Genomic DNA, 13,975 nt, shown 5'->3' on the forward strand with positions numbered 1-13,975 from the left:
AAGCATTTGGTTGGAAGGCAGTGAGCTGGGGAAAACGAAATTCCCCTTTTCCATGCAAGTTGAACACTGCTGGTGGAAGAACTGCAGGCAGGGCAACAGGTAACGCGTCTCTCACTGGCTGCTGCATTAAAGGCTTTCTGTATCTTTAGCTTCTACGTACACTCCCATGTTCTAATAACTGGGAACCTCCTACCAGAAAGGCAGGCAGATAATCAGCTTCACAGTTAAGAATACATGAATCTTATCACTGTAATACATACAAGAGTACTCATTCCCCTGGCTAACTAAGGCCTCCTGTACCTGAAATCAGCTATGAATTACTTCAAGGTCCTAGTGTAAGTCCCTGGAAACAGCAAATTACAGTGGCAGAAAAGCCATAACCTTTACTACAACCACAAATGATCTGCAACACCTTATGGAATGCACCCAAAATGGCGTATGTGTGTATATATAAATTTTGTATATAGACATTGTAGTGTTTCATTCTTTTTAATACATATACAAGTACCTATACATATATACATATTTACAATTTACACCAGCCAGTAGATGTATGCGTATTGTACATATACACACAAACGCCTAGAATACACATGCACACACACAAACACACTCTTTAAAATAAACTCCACATCCCAGGTAACAAAGTCCTGCCATAGTACAAAGAAGAGCAGCACCAAGTGGTGGGGAGCTCAATATACCAGCTCCAAGACTGCTTAGAACAAACACGAGCATTCATAGAATTTTTTACACTTGGGAAATTAAAGAATGGATGGCATAAGCTTCAGCCCAGCTACTTCATGCAAACTTCCCAGCTACACTCCAGCAATTCTTGCTGTTCCATACTGTGCTCTCCTCAGCTGAATGGGGTCCACCAGTGCTGACCTGCTGCCCTTCGCTGTTCCAGTTGCCTAGATCATACCTTGTGTGATGGCATTGCAAACAAGCCTACCATGATACTATGGCAGTCACCAAGTTCTGCATTTTTTTTCACCTAAAAATGGAGGCATGGCTGGAGTTCAACATAAAAGCACTGATCAGACTTGTCCTTTCACTTCCTTTCTAGCAGCCCATGGAACAGTGACAATAGACTTTCATTTAATAGTTTAAAATATTTTAGTTTCCTCCCCCTTGCTCACACCTTCACTGTCAGGAGTTGCAAGAGGTCCTCTAGCTCTGCAAGGAAGGCAGTATGGTCCAAATGAGTCAGCAAGTACTTTTCCCAGCTGTCAGAATAGCCTTCTCCAGCAAGTGCCTTTACAAAGGCCACTGTACTCCTTAACATACCCAGACTGAGCATTAGGGGCTGATGGAGCTTATAGCGCTGCCACATGTAACTACAGCCCCTCAGTTTTACCGGTTCAAAGATAGGACTGAGATGCAATGGTGGGCATGCAAAACATTAACAGGGCTTTATGGCAGCACCTGCCTTCTTTAACCTGCAAGAGGAGCATGAGCATCTCTTCTAGGGCACAGGGATCCAGCACAGATGGGTCAGATAAATGAGTATTGGAAAGGGCTCGTATTCACCACTATATGGGACATTGCTTCAGCTCCCGTCAGGGACTGGTAACACTGTGGGAACCACACATTCCATCCACACATGGAAAGGAAGGATAACACCTCCTAGAAATGTAAGAATTTCTATCTAGTACCTCAAAATGAAGAATGCTCCCTCCTCCTGGAAAACTGTGGCAGCAATACAAATGGCAAGATGACCCACACTACAGTGAGAGATGGGGGCTAGCTTTCTTAGTTTTGTAATTTGTTAATCTGCTAACCGTCTACCCAATCAGGCACAGTGGAAATTGTGTCCTTGGCCAGCAGTACAAAGTTCATATATAAAATTGCTATATCAAATTTATAGGGAACATTAAGTATCTTTACAACTTCACTTCAAACTCACTGCTCCAAATGCAATGTAATTGTCCACAGTTTTGTCTACTTGCCTAAGTCTGAAAAAATATATTTGTTATGAAGGACTCTGTTTTATTGCTATTGTTGGTTTGCACTGTGTGGTTCCATCTTTACCATTTCAAATCCAGACTCTTTGGGGATAAAATATTGTTTTTCTATTGATTTTTTTTTTCCAATTTCTTAAAATCGTATAAAAATAAAGGATTTCCACAAATGTGGGCTAAAGGTAACCAATAATACTTCTATGCTTAGGATCAGCTGTTGGAAATGTGGTTGATAGCCACAAGACCAGAAATAAACCTCTAGTGATTCTTTAGTTTAACATTTAAAAGACATGAAAACTTCTGCTTATAAAATTGACCCCATACAGAGTGGAACAGCTCATCTAACAGCTGTTTATTATTACTTTTTAAAATAATGGTCCTAAATTTAAAAATAAAATCAAGTACTTCCTTTTATGATTTTCACATTATAAAACTGCACCATTCAAAATCTGTGGCCAGGGAAACCCCTTTGCAGTAAGAGTTTCTTTCAATAGTCATCGAGGGTGTTTTCCAGGAAAACATTCCTAACATCCAGTATGGAAGCCAGCTCCAAAATGTGCTTTTGGAGGTGAGGGTTCTCCACCGTTTCATCTCTCGGCAGCTGAGGATAAGATTCTGGATAATTTCGAGTCTCCTGCTAGATGACAGTGAAAACAAAGAGAATCAGACATTCATTTATTTTTACACCCTTTAAAAAGAAGATTGCAAAAGGCCAATTTCACCTAAGGGTATCCTAATCTGTTTAGCATGTCATATAGAGAGAAAATATTCTAGCATTTTTAGTCTTCTCTTTCCATTGACTCAGAGATGGCCATAGTGGCAATACAAATGCCCATTCATCTAAGATGGTTAATATGTTCACAGAAGCCTTGCCAAGGAAAAAAAAAAAAACACCACCAAAAAAAGACAAAAAGACTTCACATATACTTACCTACTAGGCTGGAGGTCATTTCTTGAAGTTATAGACATGTAAGCATCTCCAGTGGGAGATTCATCTCATCCTAAAACAAATATCTAAGACACTGGGGGCAAATCTATCCCCACTAACAGACGACCTGCTTCTTTTTTCTGATGTCAAAGCTGCCTACGTAGCTAACTTAGGTGTGGAAAGGTACTAGATGCCTGCAGTTAGACAAGATGAGTACTGTACCTTTCTGAGCTTCAACTTCCATTTTTTGCTATAGTGTTTAAAGTGGAGCAGGTAGTTTATATGCCCACACTCACATATATAAAATGGTGTAGATCTAGAAGCAGACTTCACCATTGGCACAGCATTAACCAACAGGGAGGGAAAATACCATCTTCCTGTTTAGCTTATTCATTTACACTTCAAAGAGCATTCAAAATCCATTCACACTAGAATACATTCCAGCAATAACATTCCACTCCTCCCCACTACCTCTTCTACAGCTGTTCTACAGCTTTTTAGTTGTGTAGAAATAATAATCTTGAATTATTAAGAGGAATTTTTCTAGCAGACAAGGCTGTTCAGAGTGACATAAATGAATCAGAGTGTGTCTGCTACTTATGTAGAGGAATAAGGCTTCAGCAAGTCAAAGGCTTCATACCTTTGGAGAGACACAAAAGCACAGATTCAATGCAAGCTGTAGGCATTAGTATGTGATCATCAATTATCTTTCTGAAGTCATAATGATACGCTTAGCCCTAAGACCCTTCCATCCTGAGGCAGCGCAGTTCTACATGCACTGGATTGTCATTCTCACAAAAGGATAGGTATCCCTGCATACCCGGAAAATTTTGTGCATCCTCATAGTAGCTGAACAGAAGATAAATCTTGTTAGAAGCAAGCGAAGAAATTCATCCCCAAAAAACTGAAGAAAGGACTGATCTGTAGAGAAGGCAAAGAAAACTCAGTTTAGAAAGGCTTAAAAAATTAAAAAAGAGAAAAAAAAAGAAAAAATAAAAGAAGGGGGGGGGAAGAGAGAGAGACCTGGGGGAAACCACTATGAATTCTTGTGCATTCCCCTTATTCACTATTCTGTCCCTTGGAAAGGCCGAGCAAGAAAAAACAGCATCTGCTTAAGTAGCATGCTACGGTTCAGTTGTGCATCTTTAGGCACGTACCTATGGATCGTGAGTGGGTCAGCAGCTGGGCAATATCTCGGTTAATTTTTCTAAGGTAATCTTGACACTTCTCCCACAATCCTCTGCGCATACTTGATAATCCAGAGACAAATAGGAATGCCATTAAAGGATTGTTCAGAAAAGAGGCTACCCCGTTGAGACTGATCTAAAAAAAAATTTAAAAAAAAATCAATACACAAAGAGATACATTTGGCACATAAAACAGAAAAGCCGTCCCTGCCACAGAATGAAGTCGCTCACCCACTAAATCCTAAAGAGAAGTATTAAACACGGACATTCTTATTCCATTCAAAAAAACCAGCTAGTTGAACCTACAGCCCCCCTCAAGTCTACATGGTTGCCCTTTTGTTGGGCATCACAATATCCTAAAGCCCATTTACTCAATGCAGTTCAACGCGATACACAGAAGTCCAAGCTTCATCTCAATCAACCTGGAAGTCAAAAAGAAAGGCAATGCACATAAGATCATATGCCCAAACAGTAAGGCCACTTCCTCATCAGCAAGGATTACTGACTTGTTTTGGTGCATTTTGGTGGTTTTTTTTGGTTTTGTTTTTTTGTTTGCTTTTTTTTTTTTTTAGGACTCAGGCACACAGCATGGATGGTATAATGCCATACTGACACAGGGGCTCAATTAGGTTCGGCTAAGAAGTCTCTGCACAGTGGTCTAGTGCGCAGCGTACCACCCCCTCAGAACTACAGCAAGACTTCCCTGAGTGGTCCACGAACACAATACAAGCATGCAATATTGTATAAAGTTCTATTTTTCAGCGTTTCTGCATAAACAGGATTCATTATTACAGTACTTATCTTCTATTTAAGTTTCAGCGAAATAATAGGAATAGCTTCAAAACAAATGAGAAGCTTCCACTCCTTGCACATTCTCTCATGATACTTGCCTAACATGACTCTGTGTGGCTTAAGCTAGACCTCTGTACTTGTCTTTGTGATGGATAACCACCTTAACATTGCAAATTCCAATGAGAAAGTCTGGAATGATTTATATTTTACAGTAGTCACAAGGACTGAAGAACGTAACGTCTCATTGCCTGTTCCCACTACAAACGCACCTTCTCAGGGCATAGAGAGCCAATGGTTTTCTTTAACTTACCCTCCAAAATCAGAACAAGTTCTGAGAAGATTTTGCTCTGCATCTGGCATTTAAATCCGATACCTTAACTGACTCTGCTCACTTTATGGGACTAATAAACCTACCCAAAGTGCTAATAATCATCATCACCCCAGCACTGAGCTGGCAATTTTCTGAGTCTCCATGTAGGAGAGACTTTGGCTCCTAGCACTTGTTGAAGCTATCTGTAGAAACATCATCATTGTTAGAATAAACTATTTGCCGTGAACAGTAACTAAACTTTATCATACTACTTCAGGGAATGTTAATCTGATTTAGGGATTACATAGTGACAAAAAGCTATCTCTTCCTGAAGAATCTAAGTTGTATTTGTTTGGGATAGATATATGATGCAACTGCAACTTGTTTGGAAATGCAGTACTACACCTACCTTGTAATGCTTTTGGATATGCTGTTGGAGAAAGCAAGCACACCAATGGTTGTCCAAATAAGTTTGTGAAATTCTGTAACAGATAAGAATTTTGAAGTATTGATGGTCACTTTGCTTGCTTTTGAATATTCAGCAGGTTAAGGGTACAAACAAAGACTACTAATGAGTGATAATACTAATGCCCATCACACAGTTCAGCATTGGCAGCAAGGCTGACAAGTTGACTTACTCATAGATCACAGCACAGATCCATTATATTTTAAAGGAATTATAATGATCTCATTTCACTGCTACTGATAGCAGATACTAATTTCATGGAAATATGGCTTTCAGTAGTAATACATTAGTTGAAAAAAAAAGAAAATCATGTTCTGCAGTAGAAGTGAAAGCCATTGGCTTTCAGGTCAAAATAGATCTAGCATCTTTCCTCAATACCAACTGAACTATCCAGTCAAAGTCATTTATTTCTCCTTTTCTTTCCAGCAGGAGGAACAATTTCTAATGAAATAGAAGAGCCCAGTGGAGAAAAGTTTTAAAATAAGTTTACTTTAAAGCAAATATGTCATAACCTTGACATCTGCTATACTGAACCCTCATTTTACAATACTCATTTCACGCACCTTCCACCAGCACCTCAAATATTGCTTAAGTGTCCTGTTGCACAATAATTTCTCCAGAAACCTCAAACGACACCATTGTCCAGTTTCACCAACATTTACCTGATAACAGTCTGTGTATCTGTTTGGTAGGTATACTGATTGGTAATAATTATCACCAAGAAAAAAAAAATTTCATTTACACAACCCCATTAGCTGTCTTGTGTCTCACCAAAACAGCTTTCTTAAAACTGAAGGCTTGCAAAGCTATTCAAAATGTAAATTATCATGTCAGCATCTTATCAGAGCATACATTCAAACCATGCAACCAGAGCACATGAGTGCAACACGCGTATCTGCAGATTATATTCTTAAAATTGGCAGGTTACGAATGCAAGGTATATATCACCAAAGGTATTTGCTTGTGTAGAATCATCAGAAAGCTAATTTTTAAATTCCTTCTGGCTTCTGCTTAATTCAAATGGAACTTTCCCTTCTGGGCAGTATATTTCAATTAAATTAGTTTCATTGAATTAATTTAATCTAAGCCTGCTAAATACTAAAGACAGTAATCTGGTCTAATCAGAATAAAACATTTCCCGCAACTGACAGAGTGCTGACTAGTCCTAAAACCCCTTCTATTTCATTAAGAAATCAAGGGAGATTTATAATGCTAGATACTAAGGTTTGGTCTCTAATGAAGAAACAAAGACTATTACCATGAAGACAGTAACTGCAGGCCAACCAAGTAATTCGTAAAAATGTACTATAAAGAAACACTGAAAACTCCAGAAGGAGTCACCCCAGACATTGCCAATTTGAACTGAAGACACACTGGCAGGTTACACGTTCTCACATAACATATATGCTTAGTATTCATGAGCAGATTCATATGTTTAATTCTATCTTGTATCACCCAGTTAGAGACCAAAGCAGACTTTCCATCAGTAAAGATGACAATGCAATTAAACATTGCCTACAGCTATAAAGCAAAACCAAGGGTCACTCATTTATCTCAGGAAAGGTATTACTCACTGACAGTATCTGAGATCATTTTGGACTCTGTCCCAGCAGGGGTTAAGTCAACATAGCTAGTAAGTCCTGCAAAGGGGAGAAACTACAAGGTTTAACACAGAATACGCTCTTTGGAAGACAGCTGCTCATGCCACTCACTACATCTAAACTATAGATCCAGGAGGATAGGACTCCCAAGCTCCCAGTTACCTGTCTCGGCTCTTGCCCAGATACAACTGCCTACCACAGCCCAAGCGAACACCAGGATCCACTCGCCACCACCACCTCCACTCCTGATTTCCACAGGAAAGTGCTGTGGGCGTACATGGAACAAAGGAACAGGAGCACGTTACAGCCATGGCTTGGAGCGGAAGACCACAGGGTGCACCAGGAAAACCTGCCCTGCAGTCTAGACGTTGGCAGCAGCTCTGGATAAGGAATGCCCTACCTTTCAGTGCATGGACAACTCCAAAAAGGGTAAACCACATTTTTGTTTCAAAATTTGACTCTGTTTTTTTTACTTCAGTATTCAAGTTTTCCAACAGAAGGTCTGCTGCTTTTTAAAATGCATGTCATATACCCCTCTTTCCAAAAAAGAACTACTCATCATCTCCAAAAGAAGTCACTTCACATGTAAGCTTCACTAAGTTGAGTATTTATACCACATCACTGACAAAGGCCTTGCATTCTTACTGGCTGGAGTTTTTGTTTTGGTTTGGTTTTTTTAAGATTTTGCATTTGACCATAATCTTAGACAACCACAGCTACAAGAAGATACAGATCTAAAAATACTATTTCATCCACATATAGAGCGGCAACCTTCAAGAACACAGCCATCTATATTTAAATAGAAGTGTTAAAAAAAAAAAAACACAACATGGCTTTAAGTAGATATGCTCAATTTGCAGTTATCTTCCACTTTCAGCTAAATATATAGGGGAAGAATCTGTTCAAGTATCGCTGATTTGACAAACTGGCAAGTCACTTCCTGGCAGGACTTACTTTCAGTCACCACCGTTTAAGCCCTCCAGAGAGAGGGAGAGGATGAGAATGCGTGCAGGCGAGCAGAAATGGGCTGTAGAAAAAGATGTGTGAGCAGTTGCTGTTACTGCCAGTATTGCTAGCAGTGACATTTAAATGTCAGGATAGCTACTGTCCTATCAGAAAAGATCAGAGCAGCCATGTGGAAAAAAGTCAGTACACTGACTTCAACTTCTCGCACAATTGCACAGAGCCTCTTTGTTTGTGCCAGTGCTTGAGTATACAAAGCATCTCACAACACACCCAGAGGATAGTCACAGGACAGCACTTCCAGTATATTCTGGCGACAGGGAACCAAGCATGTAAGAACACAGAGAACAACAGACAGGAATTTACAAGGGCCAGAAAATACCAACATTGAGAGCCTTGCCATCTACCTTCAGTTGAAAACAAAACATCCAAACCCATCCCCATACGTCTATCTGCATAGATTCAATGGCAATAGATTGCGAAAGTGAATGTGAGTTCTCAAATGCTGAATATAATTTTTTTTAATAGGGGTCCATGCTCTCCACTGCCCCCCCCTTTTTAGATTCCTCACAGTTGTGCCCACACAATTCTGATTTGTGTCAGAGTTCCTAGCAGCCACTTCCATAATCCTATCCCGAAGTACTTCCAAAAGTCACATTTCTATATTCCTTACATACAGGCAGAGCTGGACTTCTCTCACACCAACTGCTCTGTGTGCTTAACAGATGGAGCACTGGCCTATTTTACACTACTGATGGTCAGTTCACTGCAGAACAAGGAAAAGAAACTAAATGGAGGTTACAGGTTTTGTTTATTGTGTGCCCACAAAATCTGAAGAAAATTTAATTATCAAATTTAAATGTAATACAAAAAGTGAATTCTACTGTAAACACTTGACAGTTATTCTCACAAGAGCTACAAATTTACAGGTGGGAATCCATCACCTCAAAAAGATCCTTTGCTCTAAGCTGTCCACAGAACCCTGGTATGTCCAGAACTGTATTTGAATTAAGGATCACCAGGAATCCCTTACTCTCTCTTACAGAGCTGATCCAGTCAACATCTTTCAGCAATTCTACTAGACAGGGAAGGGGTAAAAAAACCAAACCAAAGCAAAAAAAACAAACCCAACCCACACTTTTCCCCCTGAAACAAAACTGAACTCCCCTGCTGTTCTACTGGAATGAATGTCAGGACAGAGCAGAGGAAAATGAATCCCTACCAAATCCTCATTTTCTCAGAAAGACAAGTAAATCATTCTAATAGTGCTTCCCTCCCTTTAAACGGGGAAGGGAATTTAATAAAAAGCAGATTTGCACTGAAATCTAGTGCGGTGAAGCTAAATGCAGTAATATTTTAAAAGGCCTTTGAAATGCATTACAATACAACCAAAAACCCTATAGAGAGGCCAGACCATCATTAAGACTGTCAGGTAAAAGTTCCCTGACTCAATACAGAACTATCGTGAATCATATTGATCACTGCTTTAGTACCTCTCGTTGGCCAACAAATGCCTTTAAAACAAATGACACAGACTGTGGATACTGAACAAGGAACAAGTTCATCTGGCCACTAGACGTCCCTATTCCTCCTCAGAAATGCAGCTGTGAATGTTCAGTTTTCTCACTGCACATAATGGAGCTATAAAAAGGAAGACGTAAGGAAGTGGCACTTTCCCCAGATATAGCACATTCTTAACATCCCATTCATGAATGAAATAAATGTCGTAATGCTATCCAGATTCAACTGGCAAATGAGATTGAAAATGCCTGCTTCTGTATTACCCGAATTGCAGATTCCCAAAGGTGATTTGGCATGGAGTAATTCTACTGCAAGTCCATAGCACCCTAGGAAGAAGGCTCATTGTCCAAGCATATACCACTCTACAGTAACACTGGATGCTAATTTGAGTCTTGTTATTTCCTTGGTTCAGATACTTTTCAGACACAGACACCCCGTGTTTTATAAGACCAGGCTCAATGTTTTGCCTCCTTTCTGTTGCTTAAAAGCAACTGAGTGTTGGCTGACTGGAAAAAAAAAAAGCAGATTAGTTATCTCCCTCCCCCATGCACACACACCAAGATTTGTCTTTGGTATAAAACAAAAATAAACCTCCCACCAGAGACCTTGGAAATCTTGAACCTTTTTTCCCTCCAGGAGGATTTATTACTTTCCAATGAGCGGCTGTTCATGTGCTTCTCCTTCTTGTTCCTATTCATAGGACCAGATCCTGACTAGCATGCACAACCTCAAAAGAAAAGAAAGACTGAATACAAACTGTTTAAAAAAATAGCCTGTTAAAAGTGTAAGCTAACTAGGGGTTGACACTGTATCCTATCATACCAGTAGCTGCCTTCAAGAGACTTACCTTATAGGCAACACTGTTTGAGGAGTCCACAATGATAAACAGGGGCTTTCTTGTGAAAGGGTAGAGATCTCCAGGGTGAAGACTGAAAAGAGAAAGGGATGCTTCACAGAGGACTAGAATTGCTGCAAAGCTGTGACAGTGCGCAGCTTTCTCAGACATACAGCTGCCCATATCCAGATGAAAAGCAAGCAGATTACCCATGCCCCAGTCCTCAGAATCATCCTCAAGAGAGTAACTGCAAAACTAATTTGGTATTCTCTGTAATATGGACTATTGGACTTCCTGTTCATTCTTTCCCAACAAGAGATGGTTATCTCCCTAAGAAGTCATCCACCATTAATTTGAAGTTTTCCAGTAATTAAGAATTTATGTTAAGTCACAGAAATACTTTTTCAGCATTTAAATCTTCAGACTTGCATATTCATTTATAATTGTTCAACTTCAAGCCAATCTACATTATGATGTCCTGCACTGAAGAGTTTGAGTTCAAGAGGCTTTGATGCATTTTTCTCTATTAAAGACAAATTCTTCTGACTTTGCAGTTGTCACACTCCTGAAACTTACCAGTGCATCTCTTTGTAAGACTGGTTTCGCTTGTGGATAGCATCCCCATTTATAATGTCCCGGTTACTATTTGTCAGAACACCACCAAAATCATATGGACCTACACATGGCAAAAAGGAAGCTAAAATTAGCAGAGGCAACTCACCTCTGTTATGAACTTAATGATTATATGAAAGGGAGGAAGCAACCACAAATCCCAGAAAACTAATCAAAACAAATAAAGACCTAATCAAAACAAATCCCAGAATCTGAACTACTGCAGTTGTAAGGAGGAGGTGGAGGAATGTGGAGACTTTACTAACTACATATTCAATTTTATGCATTTTTAGTAGTTTCAGCATCTATGGAATAGAAGCAAGCAATGCAACTTCATAACTTCTAATTTATTTATTTGCTATTTATCCACAAACATGAAACAAAAGATCCAAATATTGGCTTTTGTTGCACTGCATAGCAAAAAGATTAAAACCCATTACACATTTCATACAGGAAAATCAATACCTTTGTAAAATTACCGTATGAGCTAGCATATTCTAGATTCTGAATTTGATCCAAAAATAAGGCTAAATCAATCAAAAACCCTGTAGCCTCTCAGAATAGATATAATACTATCATCCGCAGTTATAACACCGCAAAGGGGAGAAGAGAGAGCTCAAAGAATGAATATGCTTTCAACACTCCTAGAAAGGACAAAACAGTTTTTACCAGATTTCCAATCTGCAGCAAAGGTTTATTTTTTAAGATTTCAGATACAGAATTCACAATTTTTACATGCACACAGCCTGGACGCGTGTTCCAAAGGTACGCTAAAGAAATACTCTGCTAGGTTTGCACAACTGAGCTACCTGCCTAACTGTCTGATGGAGAGCAAAGATGAAAGTAAGGGCTATAAAAAAAATACCAAATCCTACACAAAAAAAAGTGTTAGAGATAACCGGAAATATTTCTGCCATTCATATGGGTATGAAATGTCACTAAAATAAAGTATTAGGATTTCCTCATTCTGTTATACATTTGCAGAGTTGGTTGACCCATATTTGGCCACTAAATGCAATTTTTTCAGGCTTGGATACATAAAACGCTTTTCCATTTTAAGGGAAGCTTTGGGAATACAAAATTAGGAACAAAGCATACATTAATTTAGCACTGTTACAAATGTCTTAGATGATCTGTCAAACACACCTGGCTTACAGGTGATAAACACTGCAACTTGCAGCTGCTCTCCCTTTTAATAAGGTAGAACTTTTTGGTCTGTGCAGACTACACTACCTTATTAAAAGAATGCAGTTGTAACGGGATTCATTTAATGAAAACTGAAGTCTGACCATGCAGCTCTTCAGATGACAGAGCCTGGATGCCTCTACAGTAAGGTATTAAGCCAAAACAATACATGCAGTGAAGTAGACATACCACAGGCTTTAAAGAACACGGTTTAGTTAGAACTTATCACCAAGTTGCAGCAAAAAGTAAAATGTTAAAAGCATTTAAAAAAAATCACTGCCACAATCCAAAAGTTGGCAGGGATTTTTTTTTCCTTTGACATTTTGAGAGCTCTATAAATCATGCACTGGGATGGACAAGGCATGCATCTTATAAAGGAATGCAAGTCTCAAACAGATGAGGCATGTATGATATTTAGGATGTTAAATTTTTTTTTTTTCCTTAAATTATATAAACAGATCTTTCGACTGTGTTTACTTCAGCCAACTATTTTTCAGCTTTTAGACTGCAGCTGCATCCAAATATTCTGCTGGGTTGCAAAGAACAGGAGAATGAGGTGAGGAGAATTGTCAAAAATCATGAGAAGGGCTTGAATTGTCAGGTTAATAAGCATGCAAATAGAACAGTCCCTGCAGACACTTCAGCCCTTTTACCACCCATCTCCTGACCATATGTTCTCATAGTACTGGAGATTGGAAAGAATCACAAAGTGCCATTTAGCCATTTTATTAACTTTGCACTGATGCATCAACTGAGCCATGTGGTCTTCAAAATTCGTGAAGCTTTTAATACTTCAGATGCATCAAAAACTGGATATGTTCTTTGAAAAGGTCTCAGGTTAATGTGCACTAATTAACACACAGGGAATTAACTATTGTTTGGGGGGGGAAAGAAGGCTATCTTACTAAGTAGATAGGAGAATAAAATTGACTTGTCTTTTAAAAGGAGCTTTGTGACATCTTTCTTGGTCACTTGTCCCGGAACATAAAGAGAATTCAAGCCCTGTTCATGACAGGGAGCATTCCTTTATTGTACCTTCACTATCCGAACGACCTGATGGAAACACGCCCGTGGCAGACAAGTAAATCAGCAGTACACTGTTTGCAGGCAGCTCCTGAAATTCAAATAAAGAGAAGAGTGGCAAAGGAAGAAATGTATAAGTTTATTTTAATATTCAATCATCACCTTCCTAAATACATTGTCCTTTAAGATTGTTCTACTTCTGCTTCTATCTTCACTTCACTCTGTTCTTCAGCTGTGTATATACCCTTCCCCAACATATACACCCTGTCAAATAGGTGAGTAGACATACAAAAATGTAAACTAATGATACGTTCATTTTTTTTTTCCCCCACACAGACCTCTAGGCTGATATTAGAGGTTTAAGCAACACTAAAAAAGCATCTGCTTCCACATAGACTCTCTTACTATCTAGCCAGATCTGAGGCTTTCCAAGATATGGAAACTAAAAGCTGCCAAGATCCATGCAGACCCTAACTCCCAAACAATTCAAGATCCTAAAGGAAGTTCTTTGTTTCCAAATACCCCAGAGTCTGCAACATCTGCCTCTTCCCCCAACCCTTCTCAGCTGGACAACAAGCACAACATATCCAG

General features: G+C 39.2%; 1 protein-coding gene across 1 annotated transcript; it reads right to left on the reverse strand.

The window, feature by feature from the left end:
• Positions 1–1,942: 1,942 nt before the first annotated feature.
• LOC104164682 (protein SCAI-like) lies at positions 1,943–13,487 on the reverse strand (the record flags this gene model as incomplete). Its single annotated transcript, XM_009704088.1, is given in 8 exon segments — positions 1,943–2,598; positions 3,710–3,810; positions 4,047–4,189; positions 4,191–4,212; positions 5,588–5,660; positions 10,577–10,658; positions 11,141–11,240; positions 13,397–13,487. Coding segments are annotated over 8 exon segments (762 nt in total), but the record flags the coding sequence as incomplete, so codon positions are not given.
• Positions 13,488–13,975: the final 488 nt, after the last annotated feature.

This window comes from Cariama cristata, unplaced genomic scaffold (assembly GCF_000690535.1).
Source record: "Cariama cristata isolate BGI_N322 unplaced genomic scaffold, ASM69053v1 scaffold33737, whole genome shotgun sequence".
Lineage (NCBI taxonomy): Eukaryota > Metazoa > Chordata > Aves > Cariamiformes > Cariamidae > Cariama > Cariama cristata.